The 27,894-nt window shown below is 47.3% G+C and overlaps 1 protein-coding gene across 3 annotated transcripts; it reads right to left on the bottom strand.

The window, feature by feature from the left end:
* Positions 1 to 114: 114 nt before the first annotated feature.
* Positions 115 to 26,529, bottom strand: LOC125704479 (sister chromatid cohesion protein PDS5 homolog A-like). Of its 3 annotated transcripts, none has more exons than XM_048970058.1 (34): positions 26,208 to 26,529; positions 25,399 to 25,548; positions 16,917 to 17,120; positions 16,557 to 16,643; positions 14,971 to 15,068; positions 14,623 to 14,749; positions 14,416 to 14,496; positions 14,189 to 14,329; positions 13,967 to 14,082; positions 13,417 to 13,511; positions 13,073 to 13,218; positions 12,790 to 12,941; positions 12,546 to 12,659; positions 11,984 to 12,065; positions 11,813 to 11,861; positions 10,949 to 11,088; positions 10,722 to 10,837; positions 8,946 to 9,051; positions 8,400 to 8,560; positions 8,167 to 8,290; positions 7,916 to 8,074; positions 7,093 to 7,161; positions 6,682 to 6,818; positions 6,437 to 6,560; positions 6,113 to 6,317; positions 5,821 to 5,935; positions 5,539 to 5,671; positions 5,319 to 5,438; positions 4,317 to 4,379; positions 4,002 to 4,150; positions 2,314 to 2,398; positions 1,920 to 2,221; positions 1,733 to 1,838; positions 115 to 1,564 (listed from the first exon to the last, which is right to left on the bottom strand). In XM_048970058.1, exons 2-34 carry the CDS (start codon positions 25,507 to 25,509, stop codon positions 1,529 to 1,531), a joined length of 4,053 nt encoding a protein of 1,350 aa, XP_048826015.1. In that variant the 5' UTR covers positions 25,510 to 25,548; positions 26,208 to 26,529; the 3' UTR covers positions 115 to 1,528. The 3 variants fall into 3 exon arrangements, with proteins under 3 accessions (XP_048826015.1, XP_048826014.1, XP_048826016.1); XM_048970057.1 differs by having other exon boundaries at positions 1,655 to 1,838; XM_048970059.1 differs by lacking the exon at positions 1,733 to 1,838 and having other exon boundaries at positions 26,208 to 26,528.
* Positions 26,530 to 27,894: the final 1,365 nt, after the last annotated feature.

The following is a 27,894-nucleotide window of genomic DNA, read 5'->3' on the forward strand; positions in this document are numbered from 1 at the left end:
CAAACTAGGCCCTTAACCCTGACCCCAAAACCTGCTCTCACCTGTACATGTGCCTCTGTCTCACAGAGAGCAAGACAGGATGTGTGAATATTCATCCCTATTAGGAAGCGGAGCTAAGTATCCATTTTATTGCATAATATTTCCGACAGCTGAAGCCCAGAAATTCTATGCAGTTACACTGAAAATCCTGTGGCACCTTACAGGACAACGTCAGCTTCTTTGTAAGAAAATAGCCACAGCAAGCATGTTCTGGTAGACAGATCAGTTTTTCTCCAGAAAGCAAGAGCCCGACTCATGGACCAGGGGGGGAGCACACAGGGACGTCTAAAAATTTATTTTCTAAAAAAAACAAAGCTTCATGAAATTAAATACTATGTGCAGAACAGCAGTACACTAATTCTGAAAACGTTACTGGGAATCATATCGAATCAATAGTAAGTATTCCACCAAAAGAGCCCAGGAAAAGAGTTGGAAACATTTAAAAGCATTTCCCATCTCTAAAAACACTTGAAACAGTTCTGAACTGTTATTTAAGCAGGCATCTAAATTCCAGGCCTTTTTGGAAAATATTTAAAATATTTATTAAAAAAATTTGAGCAGAAATTTCCCAAAGGAAAAAAAACAGTACATTTCATTTAGCAAACTTCAATTCATTACAAAAATGTAAAATGTGCACTAAGTTAAAAACAAAAGGCCTTGGAGTTGGAAACCATTAACCTGCTACAGCCTTTAACCGACGTTCAGCCACCTCCTGGTTATAAATGTAGGTGAAGGTCTTAATTCTGTGGGACGCTGGGGAGGACAACCTGTGGGGATCCTCGGCAGTCACATTGTGCAGGAGGAAGCAGAAGGACCGGTTTATGGGGACGTAAGCGGGTCAGGGGTAGCGCACACATTCAGACCTGTACCTCACCTTGCATATTAGGGACGGGAACAGGAAATGTTAAACATGCAGCCCAACATACAAAAAAAAACCCACCCAGTTTTTTTCTATTAAAAAAGTGCCAAAACTATTGCTGTGCTTCCACTCCGACAAACCTCTCAATATCGGCAGCAGCGCCGGTCTAATCGTACAGGGAATGGTTAATATTTGGCTTCAGATCTCGTTTAAATTGACGCCAGGGATCCGAAATTTAGAAGTTAAAAAAAGAAGCAAAGCTGGAAAAGCCACCATCTACTTTAAAGAAATCCAAACATGAAATCGGCATTTAAAAAAAAAAAATATGTACAGCCTGTAAACCGTTAAAACTGAAAGAGCATTAAAAACACTTAGTTGACTGAAAATGAACAACAGAAGGGATGGTTATTTCAGCCTGAACTCTTCCCGGAGGGTTCCCTCCTCACCCTTTCCTCGGGTCTCTCGTGGAAGAGGAACCTTGCCTTGTCGGCGGGGGCCTTGCAAGCGGTTTGAAGTGTATGTCGATTCTGAGTGGTCCCATCCAGGGCCCAGAAGCACGAGGGGAGAGATGCAGCAGCTGTATGGCTGCAGGGCCCCCGGACGGGGTCCCGCAACGAGGGGGGCGATCCGCTACTTCCTACGGGTCGGCCTGCACATTCGTCTTACCTGGGGGGGGGGAAGAACGGGAGGCTTGTGATGATCAGCATGGAGACATGGAGGAAATCTCAAACCACCTGGAGTGATGCATCATGGGACCTGTCCACTAACGCTGCCCCCTCAGATGCTGGGGACCTATCAAGCTGCTAGCCTGCTGCTGAAGCTGCGCCTGTGCACCTGGCCGCAGAATGCCGGCACCCTCCTGCCTGAGCTGCTCTCTCTCGAGCTCCCTGAGCTGGACTCCATCTCTGTGTCGCCCTCACTGCCCAGTAGGCGGCAGTGGCTGCGGGAGGCAAACCGGCTGGGGTCGTTATGGAGACCAACACTTGCTGCTCTGACATCACCGCTATCGCTCGCCGGTTACCTCTGCAGGTCCATCTGCCTCTGAGGAGCCGCCCTCTTGGACTCTGCGTCTTTCTGCTGTTTTGGTATCTTGATGGTGATTGGCTCAACTGTGGCGGTGCCGTCCTGGGCAGGGGCAGCCCTCTTCCGGCCCCGCCCCGTGCCCCCTCCCTCTTTTTCTGCAGCGGGGGGCGTGCCCGTGCCGCCAGACAGCGACTTGGGCGGCCGCCCCCTCCGGGGTTTGCTCGGCATTGCGGGCAGTGTGGGTGAGGCCGTGGGGGTCAAGCCGATCTTGCCACCCTGGCTGCCTTCCAAGTTCACATCCTGCAGAAGAGGCCCCAGCAGAGACGTCAGGCTCCGCCCACCCATCGGACCGCCAATGGGCGGCCATCCCCACTGGGACCTCGGCCACTCACCTTCCTGCCGCCGTCAGAGAGGATGATCCCAGGATTCTCGTTGTTTTCGCTGGCCACCGTCTCCAAGCTCTCTGTGCTCCCGTCCCTTACAGCAGCCACAGAACAGAGAGTGAGTGACCAGGAAGAACAGCAGCTTGGGACTGAAATAGTCCAGGAAAGAAAAAAATCTAAACTGCACTTGTAGGTATATAGATACTAAGCTAACTAACCGCTCAAATGCATAATACTATAATGTACGTCAGGACTGACAAAGAGCTCAGCCGGGCCGTGAGATGTAGTAAAGACCACCTAAACCAAAAGCAAGTCATTATCAAGACCAGAGTGTCAGAGACAAGACCAGAAAAGCATTGTTTCATTTGTGATCCACGTGATAGTTTTTCTTAGAATGTTTATTGCTGCTGTTTTTCTGCCTAAACACACTATGACTGGTGAAGTGAAATTTGAGAAGGAATCTTAGTCGGCATTTTATCCTCAAAGAACAAACCGGCGCTGTAGCACGTCATTGTTTACACATGGAAGGTGTCCAATTACACGATGGGCGCCTTGTATTTCAGCTGTATTGACGGAGCTCGACATCAAACATACGTATTCAAACTTTAGCGAATATTATGAAAATATCAAGTGATCGTCTTCCTAATAAATGGAATGCCGCATTTTGTTATTTCTAGTTGAACATCAGCCCATATTTCAGTATTTTTTTTTGTAAATCTTTTTCCCTTTATATGCTTATAATATACTTTTTATGGTATATATATATATATATATATATAATATACTTTTTATGAAGGGTAGTATGTGGATCATTGCAGAAGCGAAAATATGCGCTTTGTTTTCCATCTTGTGTGAATAATATTGAGGTTTTATGGATTATTAGGGGTTGCTTTTTTGTGGAAAAATTTTTAAATATATGCCTCATTACAGGGCGGCATGGTGGTGCAGTGGTTAGCACTGTTACCTCACACCTCTAGGACCCGGGTTCGAGTCTCCGCCTGGGTCACATCTGTGTGGCGTTTGCATGATCTCCCCATGTCGTCGTGGGGTTTCCTCCGGGTTCTCCGGTTTCCCCCCACAGTCCAAAAACACGCTGAGGCTAATTGGAGTTACTAAATTGCCCGTAGGTGTGCATGTGTGAGTGCATGGTGTGTGAGTGTGCCCTGCGATGGGCTGGCCCCCCATCCTGGGTTGTTCCCTGCCTCGTGCCCATTGCTTCCGGGATAGGCTCTAGACCCCCTGCGATCCAGTAGGATAAGCGGTTTGGAAAATGGATGGATGCCTCATTGCACACTCTGGAATATTTTAGGGCAACATTGCAACTTCGAGAACCAGATGAAGTAAGTTCTCGCGATTGCAACGATAAGAGATTCATGTCTGTGCGTTATACCTAACCAAAAGTTACGAGCCTGAGATTAATGGGTGCGAAAATCAATGCATTTTGCATTTGCCGCATTCTAAGGTTTAACAGAGTTATATTAAACCATTGTGATAAACACTGAGCCGTTCTGATGGGTGGTCTAGACTGGCCTTGAAATCAAACCTGCAGGCCTCCATGTTGGAGGCCGAGACAAAACTGAATCAAAATTAAGTTGATTTTGAGACGAGACCAAGACCGTAAAAAAATTAAATAAATAAATAAACCTGTTTGAGACAAAGACCGGTCTCGAGTGCCACAACATTACACATGAGCTCACCTCCCCTTGTTCCCAGCAGGGGAACCGGACTCCAGGCCACCACCAATGCCGCCGGCACCGCTGTCTGCAGCCGTGCTTTTAGTGTACGGCCTCCTCCCGGTGACTGAGAGCGGCTTGTTGACGGTAACCAGTACAGGGCTGGGCTTTGGCTGCAACACAGATTTAGAAACCATGACAGATTTAGAAACCACCCTTGGAACCCGATCTGTGCTTGTGTGTGACCAGAACCACTCTCTGGGGGGGGGGGGGGACTAGCCAGAGACCCTGAAAGATCCCTCAAGGCAGAACCACACGGCGAAGAAACGGCTCCCTTACCTTTCCCGTCAAGAGAGCTGTACGGGCTTCAGACGACACATACTCCTTGTCGTTTATGAAGTCCTGGAAAACAGGGATTTAAACCCAGAACGGCCGTCAGTGTCACAAGCTCCACAGCTACTGAACGGCTGCAATCCACAGAAGGTGGCAGTGACATGCATCGGCCAGATTCTCAATAATCACCCTCTAACCTATTGGTCCCCCGCCCCGATGGACCAGGGCTGAGCTCGGGGCCATGCAGAGAGCTTCTAGACTAAGCCTTAACAAGCAGACCAGCACGAAGCCTGATGGAGCAGCAGTGCTTCAAGGTCATTTTAAACAACCAAAGAACAGAATATTACTGACATGTTTAGGCTCCTCAAACGTTCACAGGATATTAGCTTCTGTACAACCATCATCACCAATGGAGTACAGTCTTTGCCTCAGATCACAGGACAGCATCTCGCAGCCATGCAGCAAGACAAGGAGCACCGGGACTCTGAAGACATGGACCTTCGTCCTCTGACAAAGACATCGGGAGCCACACACCCCTTTCCAGCGACCTCATGACCCTCCCATGCTCTCCTAATCAGTCTGCTGGCTTCACCAGAGACACGGTGCAACCGAGGAAAGTGAACCTCTGGACGAGGTCAACACTCTCTCTGCAGACAAACACCTTGCTGACGGCTACGCCAAAGGGATCATTAGGTCCTAGTTTTGATCCTGGACACCCGCAAACCCACTCCTCCTTGCTCAGTCCCTGGAACGCCCTGATCAGACTGCATTGGAGGAGAGATTTTCCTTTATCAAGCAGCCATAATTAGTCTAATGGTGCAAAGGAAAACATAATAAACATAATAAAAGGAATATCAAGAGCAGAGACAGTCAAGGAAATGTAGCCTTAAATGAACCAAACCCTTCATACCTACATGCAAGACAACACAGCTAACTACTGCACACCCTGCTCAGGCTGATTTGCTTCACGTTAATCTGCTGATCTAGAACACAATCTCAAGAAAGCACCTTGTCCGGGGGAGTAAAGAATTTCGAGGGCAGTAGGGGGTCCTTCGGAGACTCCAGGTGGCAGGCGGTGCTCTTGTTGGCGATGACGAGGAGCGCGACGTCGCACACCGTATACAGCTTCTGTACGGGGGCACAGGCGGTAATGGCCACGTCAGCAGTTAGGGGGAGCACGCCCACGCGAGTCACATGACGCCTCAGAGCAAAAGGGAACACGGGGCACCTCGTTGACTTTGGGGTCTTCAGGCGCCTGGGCGTCTTTTGTTTGCTTGATGTTCTCCACCATCTTGCGGAGGAAAGCGTGACTGTTGTTCTCGTTCTTGGTCATCAACACCTCCAGCATGAACCACAGGCACCTGTGGGGGCGGTAGACATGACAAAATGATGAGCGTGGGGGTGTGGGTACGGAGAGCTTCGACATTACATCCCTGTGGGCGGTTGGGAGATACCGAATGAAACCGTCAACACGCAGAAGATTCCGGAAAATGAGCCCCCCCTTACTCACTCTTTGATGTCGCGGAGCTGGTCGCAGTCCTGTGGCTTGGCGAAGTCTGGGTCGTGGGCCAGCAGGTGGATCATGTAGGGAAGCACATACTCGGGCAGCAGCGAGAGCAGCTTTTCTGTTGGGGGGGGTGGGGGATTGTCACTAGCACACGACCCATTAGCTCTGCAAACTGCCTCAGCAGCCCGACCGGCTTGCGATACGTTCTTTATCCACACTTCCGGTTATAGGCATGGAACCATGGAGTAGCCTAAACCGATACGGACTGGACACGAAAGGTCAAAGGGGCACTGACCGTGGGCCATGGGGTTCTGCTTGACGTACTCGCGGCGCACGCTGATGTTCTTCAGCAGGCACTGACGTGCGTGGGCACGCCGCTCCTTCACTGGGTCCTTGGCGCACAGCGAGAACACGGCCAGGTACTCCAGGGGCAGGAGAATCTTAGCTAGAGCCATATGCAGCTTCTGGGCGAAGATCTGCCGCACCTGGTAGCACTCGTCCTGTAGGGGGCAGTAACCTCAAAATGTTGGGAGAGCTACCCCAGCCTGAAAGAAGCTCACAGCGCGAGCTTGGCCCAGTGTCGACAGGGGCAGACCACGCCCTGGGGGGGGGTACTCACGTTGATGACGAGGGCGCACAGCTGGAACTGCTCCGGCGTGATAATGTCATGGTAACAGGGCTCCTGCGCCAGCTTGAGAATGGCGCCCCCTGCAGCCAGGCGCAGGCGGGACATGTCTGACTTGCTATGGAAGCACATGGACAGGAACGTGAGGGATCAGGAACAAGGTTTCCCAGGACTCTTACGATCTCGGCGAGGCTGTCCTGTTGCCCAGGAGACAGACGGCGAGGCGGCCAGACGGGTACCTGATCTTCTTCTGCTCCGTCAGGTCGCCCTCGCTCACCAGCATAGCCGACAGGAGGCGCAGTGTGGAGTTGGCCGATTTCGACTGGTTGTTCTTCATCCCCAGTAACCAGCGTACCAGCAGCTTAACAGCCTGGACCTGGAGACAGTTACACAACAGCTTCGCTAGAGCGTACTGCGGACGGTACAGACCACTGAGCGCGAGTGGGCGAGGCATTTCCGAAGGGAAAAGCTTAAATACCTCATGTAAAATTAAGCAGCAGTCCCAAAACACAACCCTTACAGATGCCAACGAAAATATAAGTTAAAAGAAGCAGCGTATTTAGAAGGGTGTCTTTCATTCACACCTGAAGACCACGGGTAGCACCCTCTGATCCCCTGAGGGCTGAGCGGAGACGGCAGCAGGGCATTACCTTGGCTAGCACCTCCGGGGACACCTCCTCGTCAGAAGCCCACAGCTTGCCGTTCTTGTTGCCCATCGACTGCTTCGAGAGAGAGACACTTAGAAACACTCCAGCGGAGGCACAGAGGAGCTAAATGGGGAGGGGGGGCTTGTTAATGCGTGACATGGAATATTTGAACCCTTTGGGTTCTGTAAATTGCACAGAATTAGCCAGCTACGTCAAGACCATTCATCTGCTACGTGACACGTGAGCAGAGCTAGACCAGCATCACAAAATCCAAAGCAGCAAATTTCATCCAATTTACTCCTTAGCTCAAGAGTCACTTAAACGCAGAGCCGCCGACGGCCGACGAGCACGATCACCGCTTCGTGCGATGAGTACAGAGACTGCCGCCCTGGTGGAGACTGGTGGCACTGAGCCCGTAATCACGCTGAGCATTCTGTGGCATATGGCCGGGCCTTCTCACGGCCCACAGGAGAGCAGCTCACAGGGGTGGAGGACGACGATGGAACTGACACTGCCCCCGGAGGCGAGCGAGTAAGCATGCCAACACCGCGGGGGGAACTGTCTCCAGCCCACTGGTCTATATAACAGGGACCGCTGTGCCAAAACAGCAGAGGCATTATGGGAGTAAGGCTGGCCAAAACAACCTGGAAGCATAATCCTTTACTTTATTGCACCATGCAGCCAGCCCACTGGTCTGTAAATCTCTCTCTAACAGCAGTTGGCGTCTCGCTGGGAACGGCCGAACCGCCGGGCCAAGCGCTGACTCACACGGAGGAGACGAGCTGGCGCGTGGCGGCCCTCGGGGGCCACGGAGACGGGCCCTCACCCTGTCGTTCATCAGCAGGTCCTTGACGATGAAATTGGCCACGATGGACTTCATGGGCGAAGCAAACTGGTCCGGTGCCAACATGGCGATGTGGCCGAGTGACACCAGGGGCGTGATGAGCTGCTCGGGGACGTTGGCATTGAGGCCCCGGGACAAAGGCTGTTTTGGAGGGGGGGGGGGGGGGGTGAGCTAGGTTTGCTGCTGGCTCTCTACCCAAGACAGGCAGGTATGGTCATGGTACGGCGGCTCACCTCAAAGATCTGCGCCAGCTGCACCTCCTTGTTGTGGAAGATGGCGTGGATGCAGTGGACGGCATGCTTGGCCTGGTGGGGGGTGCCCCTCTTGGCCTTATGGTGCAGGATGGGGATCAGGGTCCTAGCGGTCGGGCGAACAGCAGCAGCCCAAACGTCAAACCCCACTGAAGCGGCGGACGGTGGGGGGGGGGGGGGGGGGTTCGGGGGGGGAGCGGGAAACGAGGCCTTACGATCGTATGTTGGGCAGCTCGGCCTCGATCTTCTGTCCCGTGTTCCTGAAGATCTGGATAGCTGCCTCGGCCACCTTGTCGTCCTCCAGTTTCAGGCACTGCAGCAGCGACTCGTAGGTCTCCGAGGAGTGGAAGGAGGTGGGGTGGGTGAAGGAGAGCACCTGGGAGGACAGGAGCCGGCCAGCGTCAGTGTACACACTGCACCAGGGCTCTGCCATTACGGCCCCATTTCAAATTATCTACAAAAGAATCCATTTTCGCCCTCATTATGGAAAAACATCTGGGCCGGCAGCTGGCACGGCAGATAAGGCTGGATGTGTGCCCAAGTCCCAGGAGGTGCCCTGCGGGTGGGGAGGCGGGCCCAGCGCCTCCTGAGGGGAGCCTCCTCCTACGCGAGTCACTCGGGATAACAGAACCTGATACATAATCCTAACAGACAAACACGGAGAGCGTGAAGCGCAGCCCCACAGAATCAAAACAGAATCCCTAACAAAACGATGGCGGGCGGATGGCTGCGCCACAGGGGATTGTGGGAAACATGCTGACCTTCAGCAACTCCAGGCCAGATCGGATGGCCGTGTCGGGAGTCACGCCCTCATCGTCGTCGTCCGCTGTGCCCTCGATTGATTTGTTCAGGAGTTTCACCAGGGCACTGGTGGAGAGAGGGAAAGAGGGGGGGGGGGGCTTTGGGGTCAGGCTGTGAAATCTTACAAACAAAAACACCATATCTGTAAAACAGTGACAGGCAAACTTATTACTATAATGTAGGACTCTTCAAATCTGACCCTCGATTCGATATCCATGCCATGTTTTCAGTTCCCCCAGCCTGTTAGTTTGATTACTGATTTTGATTGGCTTCACACCTGGCTCACAGGTAAAGGAAAGCTGGAAAATCCAAGTACAGTCCTCCCTCGCCACTTCGCGCTTCGACTTTCTCGGCTTCACTATCGTGGTTCTTTGTATATTCATTAAAAAGTTGATCAAAACAATGTAAATGATACATTGCTATACATTGGAAGCGTCTTTGCTCTTCGTAATTAAAATGTACAATAAGACATTTGTAATAACTAATACAGTGGTTCTCAAACTCGGTCCTCGGGACCCACTGCCCTGCTTGTTTTCCAGCTGTCCCTGCCCCACACACTGCTGATTACCTGGATCAGGTGTGTTCAGCCAATCAGAAGCTGAAAGACAGCTGTGACTTGTGTCTGGGGCAGGGATAGCAGGAAAACAAGCAGGGCAGTGGGGCCTGAGGACCAAGTTTGAGAACCACTGGTAATGTGTCTTATATTCTTTTATCTTGTCTAATATTATGAGTAATTGTCATGACCTGCCTGTACGATCCTCCTGTGGGCCACGCCTCCTTATTAGCCACGCCCCCTTATTAACCACATGTGCAGCCCTGATTGTGACCAGCTGTTTTTTGTCAGTTTGATTTGTCCAGTGTATTTAAAGTCCACGTCAGAGTCTGTAGCCCCAGGTCTGTCATTGACGTTTTGATGTTACATGTTCCTGTTTCTTGCATTTGGACTGATTCCAAATAAACCCTGCGATCCTGATTCCTCATCTCCCCGCTCCTGCTTCCGTGTCCAACAATCATAACGGTAATGGTGACTAAAGGGTGTTATTTCATGTCTAGAGGGCTCTAATAATGTTTAAGCCATATTTAGGAGGCCATAAACAGGTTTTATATTTTTTTCTAAATATCCGATTTATAAATAAAGAACCCTACTTCACTTATCACGGTAGAGTCTGGAACGGATTAACCGCGATAAACGAGGGCCGACGGTATATAGGGGAGCCGAATGGGAGGGGCAGTGTCAAGTAGGAGGGATTTATCACAAGGGGTAGGGGGGTTATAACGAGGCTTAGGGTATCAGATAACAGGCTCCTCCTACAAACCCCTCCCACACTGCCCCCCACTCAGTTCCTGGCTGCAGCAATGTGCTTCTCAGAATATCAGCAGGGCTTGGCCTATGAAAACCACCACTTGAGTTGTCCTGCTCTGAGGCATGCATCAAATGTTTGCGACAAAAATTCATAAATCATTTATGGTAGCACATTATTAAAGAGCAGCACAGCAGCAGATCATACTGAACAAGGGAAAACATGTAGACGCTTCAAGAAACCGGTCACATTTCTCGAAAGGAAAGAGGCCTGCAGTTACGTGACACTGACACTAGGGGTCGCAGCAAAATGCCCTAGCATTCTAAAGCAGTGGATTTTGGACTCGATATGGCGACTTCATATCCCACCAGCGTGGCCCATTATCTGGTGAAGCTCATCGGCAGCATGTGGCGGCCTGCAGACCGAGGCTGGTACCTGATGGCCTCCGAGTCTATGTGCACAGGGGCGATACGCTCCAGCAGGAACTTCACCATCTCCAGGAAGGGGTTGGTGGGCTGTTTGGGGAACGTCAGCTTGCGGGAGATCTCCCTCTGTAGGGGACAGTGACACATGCACCCCAGGCATGAGGCAGAGGCGCTCGCCGCTGACAGACAGAGGCAGTGAGGCAGAGGTGCTCGCCGCTGACAGACAGAGGCACTCACCACACAGATCTCCGCCTGCTTGCAGGAGCACGTTGGGCTGATGAGCAGCTCCAGCTGGGAGCGCAGCTTCTCGTCCTCTCCCAGTACTTGGTTGAACTTCTTCAAGAAGTCCTGGGCCTTGCCGGGGTCCGGCAGGTTCTCTGTCGTGAAAAGAGGAGCCTCCGGGTCACGGTCTGACGCAGTGAAGTCAGGTGCCTCGGGGGGGCGAGACCATGAGGTCTGCAGACGGGTCACCGCACATGTGCCGGCATTGACAGAATTTATCACCACCGAGGTCGGGCACGGGGATCACTCAAAAATCGAAAGGCAAACACACCTCGATTGATCATTGGTCAGCAGCAGCAGAAAGCACGGACTAAAGATTGCACCTTTTCTACCCTCTCTAATCAGACAGAAAATAAACACAGCTACCAGATACAAAGAGAAGTTGGAAAGAAGTCCGGAAATACCGGCATTTATATGATTTTTCGCTACAGGACTCCCAGATAGCTGCAATCTTAAAAAAAAAAAAAAAACACACATCTGTAACTGCAATGCTATATTTTAATATAAGAGAGAACTTCACGAACGAACAGCACTGCTCAACAGCCCCATCCCAGGCCTGGCAGGGAAGTACACTGTGTCTGGTATGTTGATGCAAGAAGTAGAGACCGTGAACGGCACTATGGCGTGCTGTGGCCTGCCCACATCCACAAGGGGTATGAACCAGGCCTTAGATGCATTATATGTTCATATATAAATAAAAACAGACACACCGAAGAGGCAGACAAGACATTTCACCCCAACCAGTTATAAACATGCCCGATTTCCAAAACCCCAAAACCAGACCGGACTCCCACACCAGCGCGCTGAAAGCATACTTACTGGCTATGGTGATCAGCTTCCCGAACATGGCGGCAGTGTTGGTCTCGGTCTGACAGGTGGGAGCAGAACAGTAATAAGGCTCATGTTTGTCACGTCACACGAAGGATGACTGAGATACTCGGGTCACCACACGGCACATGCGTGGAGGTGGGGTGGGGGGGGGGGGCTCACCGTGGGCTGCTTGTGCAGGTCCAGCAGCTCCCGGACGTGACTCCTCAGCATGTTCTGGCATTTCCACATCTCGTTCAGAGCCCTGAGGGCCAAACCGACAGCGTCTCACAACCGCCATGGCTGTTAAGCACTGGCTCACGCACACGCGCATGTTGTGGCACACACAAAAACACACACACACACAAAAACACACACACACACACCCCGCAACCACCCACTTTGCACATTGCCATGTTTGTAATATTACATAACGCTGTTTATTACACCCTGAGACTGTTTGCTGAGTCACTCCTATTAATAACACCGCAAACAAATGGAGGTTTGCTGGATAACACTGTCATATCGTAAATAGCCAGAGTCAACGTAACAGGACACAATAACGACAATATCCTTACTAAGCTACAGAGAGGAAATGTACGTCAATGCGCGTGTGTGTGTGTGTCCCCCAAAAGGCGAGAACACAGGATAATCAAAATCGAATAGAATTCCGAAGCGTCATTTCATTTCACAAAGGGGTAATCAGATTAAGATCTCCTCCTGATATCAAGAGGTTTACACTCACTTAACAGCGTTGGGGTCGAGACAGGCGTACAGGTAGTACAAACACTTCATCTTCTCCTCGGTCTCCAGGTTGTGAGGCACCATGAACTGAGCAAAGATCTTCTCCACTAACAGCCTAAAGGCGAAGACACACGGGGGGGGGGGGGGGGGGGGGAGCCAGTGAATCTAGTGTGATGAATTTCATGATGTCAATGAAACCAACGCGTTGGATTGCACGTGCAGAGGCTGAGCGGGGACGCCCGTACTTGTCGTCGATGCTGTTCTGATAGTAGATGTGCAGGAGCTTGTCCTTGATCCAGCTGATCTTCTGAGCAGACTCCTTTCCAGCCTCATGGTGCAAACAGTACTTCTTATAAAGCTGTGCCAGGCCCATCATAGCCTCCTTCCGCACCCTCCACTGTCGGGACACCCAGGCGCACAAAAATCCCACCGTTACCCAGACGATCCCATGACCTGTTCTATGTACGCAACTGCAGAATAGTGCACTTGTAGGAACATGTCTGACAGAACTACTCGTGTGACTCATACCCGCTTATCCAGTGTCCTCTCCCGAACAAACCCCAGAAGCTGGTCGTTCACCAGGATCAAGTCCTTCTTCCCTGCATTGATGATGGTGACGATGACATCGTGGCGTATGGCCTCCTCGGGGTCATGTGACCGTACCTTCAGGAAGTCTGCCGTGATATGTGAAAATGAACAAACGTGTGAAGCCACATGGTCACCCCTAAGTCTGTTATTGGCTATTAGCTGTAATCTGGCTGCAGAGCCCTTGATAATTTGGACTCGACACATGAAAGTTCGGCTGCGGATATAGAAACCAGCTGCGTTACCAATGCAGAAGCCATCTTTGGACAGGGTAATATCCCACACACCTGTCAGATCTTTGGCCAAGTCGGGATGGTTCATCAGACAATGGCTGGCAAACTTCACGCACTCCAGTCTCACTGGCACGTGGATGTCATTAAATCTGTGAGGCGAGACAAAAATCGACCACCAACCCAGACACTTACAAACCCCAGTAAACAAACATGACCAGCACAAACCACGAGTCACTAACCTATTTACTGTTAGTCATTCATCATTTTTATCCCACCCTGTCATGTTGCTGCAGTATCATTTACATACGCATTGCAATATGTACATAAACTCGTGTGTCCTGCCCGCATTACATACCATCCTGTGCTTGGCACTTAAAGTCCTGTAAAAACCCTCCCCTTGCCACTTGCTGTCTGTATGCGTCACCATGGTCCTGAGGGACTGTTATTTCATGGCACCTATATGTGCATGGTACGACAAAGCCAGCTAGACTTGACTTGAATGGATCTTTCAGGCAGCTTTTGGGGACCCACCCAATAAACTGTCGAATCACCTCCACAGTAACCAGGAAGGGAGCGGCCCTGCCAGACAAAGGGGAAGCCATACCTGCCCAGGAAGCACTGCCATAGGGGCCGGTTGTGAGAGGCCAGTTCCGAGTCCTTGGCCCCGAAAAGCTTGGCCAGAAGACGGACCACCGCCAGACGCTCCTCGCCATCGTTGCTCTGAGCGTCAAGCCCGACAAACAATTAGCCACACAGAAAAGCATCTAAACAGACTGACGTAGGAGGTAAGAAGAAAGTTTAGCTGGAAATGACAGGAGAGAGTCACCTTCAGCTTGAACTCCAGCTGGGGCATGACAGACACCAGAAGGTGGGGGTCGATGGCGAAGAGCTCCTGGATGAGGTCAAACACGTGCTCGGATAAGTCGCTCACCGAAGACTTGCCGAGCACCAGCACCTGGTTGAAGAACTGAAGGGCACAGATGCAAAAGTAAGACCTTGAACCAAAGACTACAGATTAATTTTGGGCACTGGGTGGACGAATCGGCAACTCACATTAGCAATACAGGTCTCGATGGTCTGAACTGTCCTTTTGAGCAGAATTTTTGCAAGGTCATATGCTTGCTTATTCAAGTTCTGTGAAAAGAACGTTTGTCATTTAAAACAAACAGCTACATTTACTTGGTCTGAAGGTGACAGCCAAGTCCACCCAAACGACCAAAAATTATTCCCTTGTGAGACGGAGAAGATGGTGGATGATACCTTGTGTGCGGGGATAAGGTTGATGAGGATGGTGTCGAGTAGCTCCTGGGTAACTCCGTCGCCCTCGGTGATGATGGAGCTCATCAGGTCCAGCATGTGCATGTGCACCTTCTGATTGTGGCTGGTACTGAGGCCCAAGAAGATCCATCAATGACACTGAATTTCAGGGTTACGCCTGTTCTCACCACTTATGCTACCGGAGCTTCTTAAGTGTAAAGGAAGCCGGGCGTCAAAGAGAAAAGTGGAAAGCTGGGGCAAGTGAAAGCAGGACAGACAGCCAACAAACAAAGGATGGATGGTCGCAGGAAAAAGCTACTGCGGCAGAGATTACAAAAAACAGAAGCTCACTTGATAACGGAGAAGAGAGTCTTGAAGAGCTGAATGAAGATCTCATTGCAGTCCTCTAGCTCAAAACAGATGTTGTAGGATTTGACCCAGGCCAAGTTCTGCAAAAAAGGAGGAGGTGGTTATAAAAATAACCTTGCAACATTTGCACCAGTCAGCGTGTGCAACTCGCATGTCACACAAAGAGCCAAAATTCCAGAGGGGATACAACTTTCCGCACCATCATACCGACCAGACATTACACCATGCAATACTGTCAAAATGCTGTTCGTTCCCGAAGCAACACAATTCAACCCAGTCTGCTGAGTGGAAAGGGGGGGGGGTATATTTTGCAACCAATTTTATCTTGGGGGACTACTCCCCTACCTCCCCCATGGCTAATTTTGTCACTAACATTTCAAAATACCGTGGTATACCCACAATACTGTGGTACACAATTTTACCACAATACCACCAAAGCCTACTCCAGGGTAATTAATACCTGCAGGGTACAGATCACCTAAATTTCAGTACTAAGGAAATCAAAATTCGTTTTAGAGTAGAATGGTCAAGAGGAGAAAATAATGGCTATAATACATTTGAAATTGACAGAAATAGACTGATACCATGAAAGCCTCGAGCTGTTACGCCCCCACTAGGAAGAAGTAGACATTTCGGCCTCTCCACCGCGACTGTAAATAGTATCATTTGTCTATAAAATTGTTATAGGTACACCTCTGCATAACAGTCTGGCGACAGTGTCATTGGACAGAGGGATAGCTTTTATTTTCGCATCGCTTGCGTCATCCAGCATGACAGAGACTGTGTCTAATGCTGCAGGTAGTATTAGCTCCTCTGCTATGGGGTGGGTTTTTTTGCACTGAGCAATTTGGCACGCCACCTTATATGATGCTAACAGTGCCCGCTGGTGTACTGAAGTAGCATTCACAAAGCGGGACGACTGTTGGCAATATTCGGCACATCTTCGCTGAAAAAACTCAAGGGGTTTATCAGCGTGATTGGGGTGCAATGTCTAAGTGACGCCTTAATTTATTGGGCTTCGCGCTGTCCGCTGCCAACATTTTTAGACACAGTAAACATACCGGTCTTTCCTCGTCTCCCACCCTCGTCACAGTGAAGCCAAGCGCTACATACGCTTCGTCATATTTCCTCGTCTTAGCTTTCGGGAGACTTACATTTCTCTCATTATCTCTCTCTCTCCACCTTTCTATTCATCCCTGTTAAATAGTTTCTCAAGGGTTTGTTCAGTGCACTTCATATCTCTTGCTCTGTGCTCTTGTTCAGTGCAAAAAACCCCTACTCCCTACGCCAAAAAAAAAGAAGCATGTTCCCCGGGGTCACACACGCCCCCCCTGGCATCGCTCCGAGCCCCCCAAGGGGGGGCGCGCCCCACTATTTGAGAAGGACTGGCCTAGAGGAACATTTATAAAGATCTCGCAAGGCACTGAAATAGTGCTGGGTCAGCCAGTGTCACCACCCAGAGGGGTGACTATTTTCATTCTAGGCAAAAATAAAGCCAGTCTACACGTCAGATTAACCCCCTAATAGTCATATTCTGCAGACCTAACCATCCACGGTGGATGAGATACCTCCAGCAAGTAGAAGTATCTGTTGAACTGTGGGCTCTTGGTGTCTTCTAGACCCTTCAACTGCCTGGTGATGAATAAGAAGATATCCTGTGGAAGGACAGACGCAATGAGAAGAGACCAAAAGAAAAATGCCATGAGAAGCAGGTATTTGGTACAGGGCACGTCTACGGAGGAGGCACAGACCCAGCGAAAAGGTGCTGTGAACAAAAGCAGATCATAATTATGGTTATGGCAGATTCATTCAAAAAGAACTCATCACCCAAAGGCAAGAATGCCAGCATGAACAAAGAACGCCAGGTTCCAGCATCACATCAATGGCGTATCACGTTACTGCAAGACAGGTGGAGTCTGAAGCTGCACCTTGAGCTTGTCGTGGGACGTGTAAGGTGCTTCTGGGGCATAGATGCGGAAGATGTCCGCCAGGCAACAGGCCACCAGCAGCCGCACGTCCTTGTTGGGGTTTCGCAAGAAGAACTCCGAGGCGAGATGCAAAGCAAGGGCCAGGTACTGCTGCTTCTCGTCTTCAGAGTCCTGGTCCATGTCCATGAAGGTCTTCACCACCATCTATGGGGGGAAAAGCCACCAGCTAGTGCTCAGTGCCCTATTCACTGAAAGGGAATTATTTCCCAGTGAATTTAAAGCCCACACACATGGACAATATTAAGATTTAAAATCACAGATTGTGGTGAAGAGGAAGGAAAAATAATTTGACAATTCAATACACAGGTGTAGCATTTGAATTGAAATGATACTTTATTGATCGCTGTGGGGAAATTCTCCTTTTGCCTGCTCTGCATGACACATAGACACATACGTAGGTGACAAGCCTGGCAACGAAGCAGAGCCTTGCTGCATTCATCAATTGAGCTTAGATGTTTCTGCAATTCCTAGGGAATGTATAGAAGCTGTAACAAAGTCAGGCTGATCAAAGGAGTCTCTTCAACTTTCTTAGCGTTAGGTGTCCTGGTTTTAAAGTCTGAAATAAAGGAACCTAACCAATTAAATGTGGCGTTTCCCTTAGTAACATTTACAGAGCTAAGCATTAAACCACAGTAACATGCCCCCCTGCTGTGCAGGTAGGTGACGATTATGGGTGTGAATCATCTAATTCTGCAGAAGCATGCGTTTCAGTTAATTAGTATCTGCTATGTGTCTGACAACAACAGCCAACAGCTACTAGAATTCTGCTAAAGAGGACCCAAAAAAAGTAGAGGATGCGCCAACTGGAAAAGCCAACTACCGGCACCGGCCGATACAGCAACAATCGGCCATCGGCAGACTGTTAAAAATGAGCCGATATTTACCGCCGATAATTCCCTTTAAAATGGTGACCCATATCGCTTTGCACACCCGCGTACTAAAGAGCTAGAAAAATCTCTGCTGGGTGGAATTATTTTAACGGTGCTAGAAATGCATTCTGCCAACACTGTTTTGATTAAATTTCACAAGGAGGACCTACCAATAAACATTTCAAGTCAACAAATGAGTATTGTCACCTTAAGGGGAGACAGTGAAGAGCATGAACAGTTTCTGAAAAACAAATCCATCCAAATACAGAAAGCTGCAGTACTGCAGAACAACGCCAGTCTGTTAGTAACACAAGCGCTTGACAGGAAAAGAAAATTCAGTGCAGATGGTGTGAAATCAAAAGATATTACTCAGAAAATGGAGTTTATATACAGTTACAAAATTTAGTGCATCACTAATAAAAGCAATTGTTCTGCCTTGTTGGGTGGGTGTGTCTGTTCCTGGTCCCACCCACCATGACATCCCATACCTCCCTGTCCTGATTGGCGGATTCTTTCATCATTTAATTCATTAAAAGGTCTGTCCAGACAGTGCACAGAAGGCCATTACTTTGAATTTGCTGTGCTCATTGTTAAATATTCCGTATAAAAACTTTGTTTATGTCTGAGGTTTGATTTTGTTTAGTGCCTTTTTGGATCAGCTTTTGGTTCCCTCTTGCAAAAGCCCATATATATTTGTACATACTGTGTCCATTTTGAGTAGCTGGGAAAGTAGGTACCATTGACACCATTTTGCTTTGATTTATTTCATCAATGGTTTTGGTTAACTGGTGGGTTAGGGGAGTGCTGTGCGTTTCTTTTATTTGGGTTAAGTAAAGAACCAGGGTGGCAAAACATATCGATTTCATCATTAATCACGATACTGGTTCTGACAATTCAAGATTGATCTTGGGATTCTGTGGATCAATCTAGCTAATTTATGCCTTTCCCCATGACTTAGAAAATATTATTGATGAATTTCACTTGTATCGGTCCTTCAATCATATAGGTGGCGCTTAATTAAAAACTGACAGATCTGTAATTGTCTTAGAATACAATACGAGATTTATGAGCAAGAATGCACATAAGTGGTAGACAAGCATGCATTCGCCACATTAAGTGATACATGAGGGAATTTGCAATAAGTACAAATACATACTTTTAATTTGCCCATTTTAGGTGCCTCTGCGCTGTTCTGAGAAAATCCCATGTATTTTAACCTTTATATTGCAAGTAAGCACTTGTCGTATTGCTTTACATGCCGAATGTGTATCTGTGTAGTCATGTCAATCCTTATGTTTTATTCCGTTTATAGAAATGAAATAACATTTTTGTATAATTATTTCAAACTGTTACAATGAATGATGAAAGAGAAGAGAAGAGAATGATGAAGCTATACGCCCAAATACTGTTCAAATGCAAACAAAAAAATTCAGCTTTTACTTACTTACTGTAGGCTAGATGCTGTACTTAATGCTTGTTCACATCTTACATGGTGGCGGGGCGGGGGGAGGGCGATTACATTTGCCATTCAGCTGCATATTTCCTTTCCACCCCGGGTTCAGCATTGAAACTGAATTGTCATCTTACTTCAGAAGGAAAAACGAGGCCTGCAGTAATAGGCAGGGCTTTAGGGCCCAGCAGAGCAGAAGCCAGCAAATCCGCCGAAGCTAAGGGAGGTGGGGGGGGGGGGGGGGGGGGGGGTTAACAGCAAGAGGCCAAGGCATTGAACAGACAGAGTGGGGGATGGGCAGACTACTCAGAAGACCAGACTGCCTTTGCAGATCTCACTGTTCTTTCGATAGCCATTCAGTAACAGATCTGTGCAATACTCCATTGCCATCTGCCACTATCAACACACACACCAAAACAATGCCGGCAGACATTTTTCGTTAGAAACTTAGCATACCAACATTTGTTGAATCAACAACTTTGATGAAATAATATACAACTAAAATCTCAGAACAATTCTAAGACCCTAACAAGTGAGCCAGGCCCTTTTTTTTTAAAGCTGTACAGAAATGAATTTTCCCCGTTAGCAAACACACAAACATTCCCTGCTCGTTGACACATTTTCCTCTCGAGGCGCCCATGGCAAACAAACCCAGCCTACAAATAGATACCTCAGAAGCACATTTCAGGCACCCACAGCCCCGAAACACAAACTTGGACAGAAACAAACGCATCAGATCCAAAATAAAATCACACTGGCAATCTCACTTTTGGTGCACGTCCATAAAAATGAGCAGGGTGTGTCTACACACCCACATCTACCCCAGTGCATCTAGCACCTATAAGAGGACCGACTCAACCATTCAGAATCTCGGGTGTAAATCTAACACTCCAAACGACCACACAATCTTCATCCAAATCACACAACTACTTCTATAATCTCTCATTCTTTAAACATTCACAAAGAAATCATGCTTCAGTTCTACCTAACTACTTCCAAAAGGTGAGATCCACTATCAGACAATAGCAGACTTAAAACACAACTGCTAGATTCTATTTATACTGTATTTTGCACAATAAATATTTAATGCAGAAAACCAAGAGCTGCATTGATCAACGGGCTTAAAACTGGTATCGGGCACTATTGACTCAAGTCTAAATATTAGCCGGCAATATATACCAAGACTGATACACAGGCCAAAAGCAGATGTCTTCGGGCAATACCAATATGTTACACGATACATCGTGTATCTATAGTCAGAAACCAACAAACCACAAAATGTCACATCAGTGCTGCTCACATTATACAATGATAATGACCATGAGGAATAGCATTAACTGTTAGGTCACCCCAGTCACTAAAGGGAATTCAAAGTAGGAAAACCGACCTTGTCACGTCAAAACAAATTTCAGCGAAATATCCAATAATTAGCCATTAGACAGAACAAGGAAAGACTATAAATTGACTACAGCTGGACAACAGCAGGGTTTGGTTCTGCATGAGAGGAGAAACCAAGTGAAGTGTGACAATAGTAAGATGTTTCATGTCATAAAAGGAAACTACTCAGTTCAGCCTCATTATTTTGATCATTTGTATTTACAAAACATCTTTAAAAAGTACACTAAAAACAAAACTATTTTATTTTGTCATGCACGTCATCTCCATGATGATGCAATGTTAATTTTAAAGAAGGCATCTCATAACCAAGCATACATAGCAGAGTCACATACACATCATTCAAGACTGACAGCAAAAATCTCTACACACTGGACCACAAAGATGCTAACAGCCAGGGGTCCGGCCAAAGGGGGGAAAGGGGCCTTGCCAGTTAGGATTCAGCCATCAGGCTGGCAAGCAGGCGGCATGGTGGGCAGTGGTACAGACACACACTTCCAGGGTTCTGTCCCCTGCTGCAGGGGTGGAGGTCGCATGTTCTCTGCTTGCTTTGCAGGACTGAGATGCACAAGCTTGAAAAAGCTTTCGTTCTGTCCTTCCACATGTCTGACTGTGTGTATCCAAAAACACAAGCCAGAATTCACACGCTTGCATATGTGTGAGCGTGTGCACATGTGCGTATGCACGCACGTGCCCAGCGATGGATCCTGTCCAATGTATACCCCTGCCTAATGCCCTTCACAGCTTGAGACAGGCTTCAGCCTCCACTCCTTACACCCCCCAACCAGAAAAAGCAGCTGAGACACACTGATATTAACACATTCCTACACACCTTCCCTAGAAATGCTGCTGAGAATTAATATTTAAAATAATAAAATCTGCCAACGGTGCCTGTTAATCGCATATTGCATTTGGCAAAGAAGCTTTCATATATCGTCACTCAAAGACAAGCAGTCAGTCCAACACAGCGATGGATCAAGAACGCAAGGCCATGAAATGTCTTTCACATTCATTCAAAGAATGAAACCATGTGGGAATCTCCCAACCTGAGAGATACCCCCCCAGACCGCTGCTTAAGAGCAGTTCAGCTCTACATTTAACGTAAAAATGAGAGCTGCGACAGCACATGTATCAGTCCTGTGCCTTTCCGTTACATGACTTTCGGTTTAGAAAGCACAATGAAACAAATGAATACATTTCTTGGCACAGGTGAAAACTAAATTCAGAAGTAGATATTCAACACGGAAAATCTTGCCAATTGTGGCAGTAAGCTGGTTACAGCTAGTGCTGAAGATCTCAAAGATCTCCCACATCACTTAAATCAGTAGTTTTGGAACATTCTGGTTTCCCAATAAATTACACCAAGACTAGAGAGCGAGAGTAATTGACCTCTGATGTGCTGCTAGAAACACATGCTAACTCATTTGAAACAACATCATCCAAGATTGTGCACAAACCAGATTCTGCAAGTTAGTCTTCCCATGGTATTTAAGGAGCTTTGGCCAGGAATTTCAGACAGAGCTAGGGTTGAGGGACTTATCGATTTCAAATCGAAATTCCGATTTGAAACAATGCGATTGCCGACTCCCAAAGGCTGTGATTCAGGATATTATACAGCATGTCTGATCCAAGGTTTAAAACATGATATCGCTACATGTCAAACAGAGCATGTTTTAGACTCCAGTGGCTAACCAGTACCAGACAAAATTCAAAGATAAGGGAATGGCACTTAACTTCTCTCTATCCCTGGGAACAGCGTAAATGCAACCATCCTATTTTAAAATCGATATCCAATTAAAGACACAAAGCTTGCACTAGATGACAAGAAAAAAAATTACCAGTAAAACTCTCCATGTGATCTACTTTTAAATGTTCGCACATCCATGTACTGCAGCATTTATGTCAATATTACCAGCGAAACTACAAATACGGTGGCAGGATTATATAAAGTTGGTTCTGTAATACCACAGCAGAGCCACAAAAAAAGATATCGTTCCCAGACCATCTAAAGAGAGTCAGAAATCTATACCAGGAAGTGCCTTCAATGTAATTAAAAGCACATTCTAGGCACCCTTAAGAGACAGCGTGCAGCTCTTTGGCGTAGGGGGTCTGTGCCCATGTCCAGAGGTCTTGGGTTTGAATCCCTTGAGCATCAGAGTAACCACATCACTGCTGGAGCCCTGAGCAAAGTCTATAACCCCAAATGCTTCAGGGTCACGGGCTGATTCCTACGCTTTTACCCCTAACAGTCTCTGCTTCAACCCCAAGCATTTCTTACAGACAGCAAGAAAGAAGCAAAACTAAATTTCCCCACAGCAATGAAAAAAGTACCACAAATCTAAACATTCACAAAATTCATTAGAACTGTATTGAAAAACCCTTCGGAATAGAGAAATCTCAAACAGTGGAAAAATGAAATACTTTCTCCAGCGAGACCATGCATCAGCCTGAAATCGTGTCATAGGTTTGCAGTCCATAGTTTAATATTCCACAGCTCAATAATGAACATTTGTGAATTAAAAATGCAATACACTTCAGCCAAGTTAACCTAATTTGCCTGCTCCTTGGGATTATTTTAAATGCAGCTGATACTTCTAAATATAGCTCACGTTTCTGCATTTTCTTGTATTATGGTTGTGTATTAAGTTCTATCTACTGAGATTACTCAATGCAACTAATCATTTAACCTAGGTTAGCCCTGTCACTGCCTGTTTCTATAACATAACTCCACAGCCACAGTCAATAGCCAGTTCAAATCCCTGACCGCCCTGAAAAAACAAACACACTACTAAATACATACTAACCCCAACCCTATTTTGTGCCAATTCAGCCTCACTCTTATTTGATACCACTACAGAAAAACAGTATTAAAAGCTACAAATCCTCACTGGTGCCTCCATTTTTGTACACAGTGAATTCCCCATACTGTGACTCCCATAGATTAGCCATCCAGAGACTGACGCTAGATATCACTGCAGGGTATAAATTCAAGTGCTCCGGAGCCAGCCAGGCTGGTGCTACTGCCATAAACTTCTACAGGAACTAGACGCTAAGTTGGGTGGAGATTCCATGAGGATTGCTTCGCCTCACTTGGCCCTTTAGATGCCCCCCCGCAAATAATTAGTACAATCAGGTCTCTTACACACAACTGGGTGTTTCAGGGACATATTACAGCGTTAAAGACAGTGGATACGGTTTTCCCCACTGAAGAGAAGGGTGCAGCACGAACCTTCAGATGGTGAGAACTTCAGCCTGTCAATTATCTGATTTGGACTCAATGTTACAACGACTCACGAGTCCCTTGATAAGCAAGTTCTTCTTTACCAATCACAGGCCAAGACATCATTAATAACCAGTACCATGTTTTGATAACCCAGCGGTAATGTCATTGCAGGACAGCTGAAGCGTCCCTTGGATTGGTGTTGACAAACTGATTGTGCACGTAAGAACACTATTTGAAAAATGTATTAGAGGGAGGGAACCATGGTATGGTTAGTGTAACATATCCAAGAGTTATACAATTAGACTATTTGGGAAAAGATTCTTTTTTCCAAGTAAGTGTTTGAAAACGGAAACACTTCAAACAAATAGGAATAACAAAGATGGGGGGGGGGGTGTTATAAAATGTGTTGTTTTCAGCTCTGAACATAAAACCACACCTTGAACCAGCTGCCATGACACAACACACGCTGAATCATTGGTCATAATGGGTTGGACACCTGCAAAAACAAACACTGCTACCAGGTAACCTAACTAAAATTCAGCTCCAACAAGTGGACTGCTGCAAATTTAAATCCGTACATCAAAAACATTATTCCAAAATAATAAACAAGGTCTATTAGACAGAAATGTCACCGCCACCAATGTTGCTGCCTTTATCCTCTACGAGAGCAAACCACCATACACGGCAAACTCATATGGCTTCTTAACTCATGGGAATTTTACTTACACAATGTTCTGAGGGCAGAAGGAAAAATGATTGGTTCAGAGAGATAACCAATCAGATTGTAGAGGTGGATCCAAGCAACTAGAGGAAGTGGGAGCAACCAATCAGATATCTTGGTCCCACCTCCTCTACAATGTGATTGGTTCTCTCTCGGAACCAGTCATTTTTCTTTTGGCCCTCAGAACATTGTTGCGCACGTAAAACTCCCACAAGCGCTTCTTAAGCAGACACTGTTTCTGGCAAGGCCCAGCCATACATCCCGGCCAACCAGTGCCAAATGGATCAAAAATTCTTTATCAAGACTAAGTAAGTATCAAGACTGGTAAACATCACACGACACCTACAATGCCCTCTGAGCCTACACAGAGCCAGAAGAGACCTAAACAGATAATGCATTGCCACTGTCCTCTATAGCATCTCGCTGGAGGTAATACTAGCTTCAGGGAAACCATGGTGGAAACTATGTGCCAATGCAAAAAAAATACAATGTCTGGTTCCTGGTTGGCCGTAGACTAATTCCCTCAGTGTACACTGCAAACAAGAGAAACTCCATACAAGACCAAACATATTCAGTCCAAGAACTCAAATTGGTCAATGTCTCAAAAATCTGTCAGATCATAGCATCACAGAGACACTGCAGGGAACCAAATCCAAATGACATCAAAACTTTGTCCTGCGCTCGCACACTGACTTCGGTGATGCGACGGCTTAGCCAAGATAGAATAAAAAGCAAATAAAACCCACTGGCCACTGCTAACTTACCTTTAACCTCTTGACCACTTCATCGTTGCTGATCTTGTCCGTGATTTCCTTCACCCCGGGGGGATAGGTGATCCTGCCGTCGGCGGATCTCTGCTGTGGTTGGAACTCCATCCTGGTCAGAGCAGCGTCCGAACAGCCCTCTACTGGCCTCTATGGGTCGAAAAGAGGAATTACAGCACAGTGAACCAGCCGCGCTTTCCCTTTTCCAATAAAACACACACATTTATATGCTTCTTACAAAAATAACACCAGAAATCTGACTCCGGTTAAAGGTTTTGGTCAAAGAGGTTTAGAAAATTGCAAGAAATAAAGGCAAGGGAGCCAGGCTGGTTTAGCAAGCTCCGTATTTCTTTCACTCAGCGACCATGACGAGAAAGCGCCGGCTTCCACGGATGTTTCCAAAAGCTGCACGAGGCTTAAAAAAAAGTGAAAAAAGAAAAACATACATGCAAACAGAGCGCAACTGTTTACCTCTAAAAGTGATCTGCAGCGGCAAAAGATAATAAAAAGGAATAATGCACAGACTGAAACGAAACGGCGTTAAACCGTTGAAGCCAAAACGTACGGCCTACGCGTTAGGCCTCATTCGAGTCTAGCAGCGAAAAATTCTACACTTAAAATAAAAATAGTTACAACAATAATGATATTTCAGTAACATACACTCGCGAAACAAGGCTGCAAGGATATAAATATCACGACTACTATAACTACTACTTCTAAAATAAAAATATTATTTTTAACATTACTATCAATTTATCAGAGGTTTAAGTGCAGTTTATAAACGCGCCGGTAAGTCAGCCATCACCGACCCGGGCTCCGTGTCCACCGGGGTCCGCCGGAGTCCGAGGCGCCTGCTGTCCGGCGAACTGCGCCGATCTCCCCGCCGGGCTTCGGAAACCTTTTCACTTCTAAAAGCTTCGCGTTAGGGGGGCGCCGCCGCACGTCGGACCCTTCAGCTCCCACGCCGGGCGGAATAAAACCCTGGTTGCCGGTGTTTTACCTCACGGACACGCCGTTTTCAACGCATGAATCGGGTCGCCGTGAGGTTTTCAGTTTCAACACAAAGATGCCCGTGTGCAGGCAGCGCGCTTTCTGCTCGCCGCCGGGGAGAAAAGGCGGGGCGCGGCGCCACCTAGCGGCGACGGCGGCGCGCGAAGGAGCGAGGAGGCGGGAGTCTGCAGAACCACTGACGCACGCACGCGCACACGCACACCTACCTACTGTAAACAGCCCATATACTGTACATATCCTGGAACGCTAATACTAAGTTATGTTACCACATTTCTGGAATTATCCATAATTCTACTAGCACTAATAAGATAAATACTTTTAAAATGATCATAATCATGTAATTATTCGCTGGTAATTATAGTAGTACTAGTAGCAGCAGCAGTAGTTATTATTATTATTATTAGTATTATTATTAACTACATGCTTGAGTTCTAATCGTCTTCAGCATCTCGCTGAGCTGCAAGAGAATTGGAAAGCTGAAATATTAAACATCGGAAAGCCTTAAACTTGATTTAAGGACAGAAGCTCCATCTTAAACGGTTTTATCTCCTGTGATACAATCACTGTCTTTCACATTGTTGACCTTTTTCTCTAAACAGCAGGTTTCTGCTCATGTGCGTCAAAAAAGAAAAAAAAGGAACCGGGGGGTTGGAAACACTGCTTCCCAGTTGACTAATGAGGTTGTTAAACTGTGAATTTGTTCAGGTAGGGGGGTTCGCCACATGATAATTTTTACTCTGGCATATTCAAGGGCTCCTATAACATGTGAGAGATTTTGGGCCCCATGGATACATATCACATTGCCCCCCCAACCAAGATCAATCTTTTTAAGTTCTAATTGTTTTAAGGCCTCTGTCAGTTTCCCCCCTTCATGGCACCCTTGTCTATAAATTACACCCATTATCATATTAACACCATCGGCTCCTCTCTGTATGTATGCAGTCCCCCCTTCAGTTTCTGTACGTTATCACACGGGTTTGCCGTTATAATTTCCGTGAAGCTCTGCTGATAAGTAATGATGAACTCGTCAGTCGTCAGATAACTAAACCACACTCATGGGAGTTAAAACCTACATCCGGACTCCTGAAGTCAAGTACCTCAAAGTTCCCAGTACCAAGTGAGACGAAGCTGGCTCCCCCCTCACGATCGGTGGCTGCACAGAGCTGTCGATGGTGCCCTTTGATTACCGCTGTAAACTGACCGGCTTCGCCTAAAACTGCATCTATATCTATGCGGTCGAGGCAAATGGCGCAACTAGGTGGCGCAAAGGACTGATACTAACGTACTGTTAATGAAAAATATTCCCATCACCAAAGCAAATGAAACGATCCGCGCGTTATAGCATTTTTACGTCCAAAATAAACATGAATTTTTCAATACAACATTAAACCAAATATATGATTATATGTTGGTGAAATATGAATGTTTTTCATGCACATTCTTTTTACCCAAATAATGCCCTGTATGACCCAGCAATATAATAAC

The sequence above is a fragment of the Brienomyrus brachyistius genome, chromosome 12 (genome assembly GCF_023856365.1).
Source record: "Brienomyrus brachyistius isolate T26 chromosome 12, BBRACH_0.4, whole genome shotgun sequence".
Classification (NCBI taxonomy): domain Eukaryota; kingdom Metazoa; phylum Chordata; class Actinopteri; order Osteoglossiformes; family Mormyridae; genus Brienomyrus; species Brienomyrus brachyistius.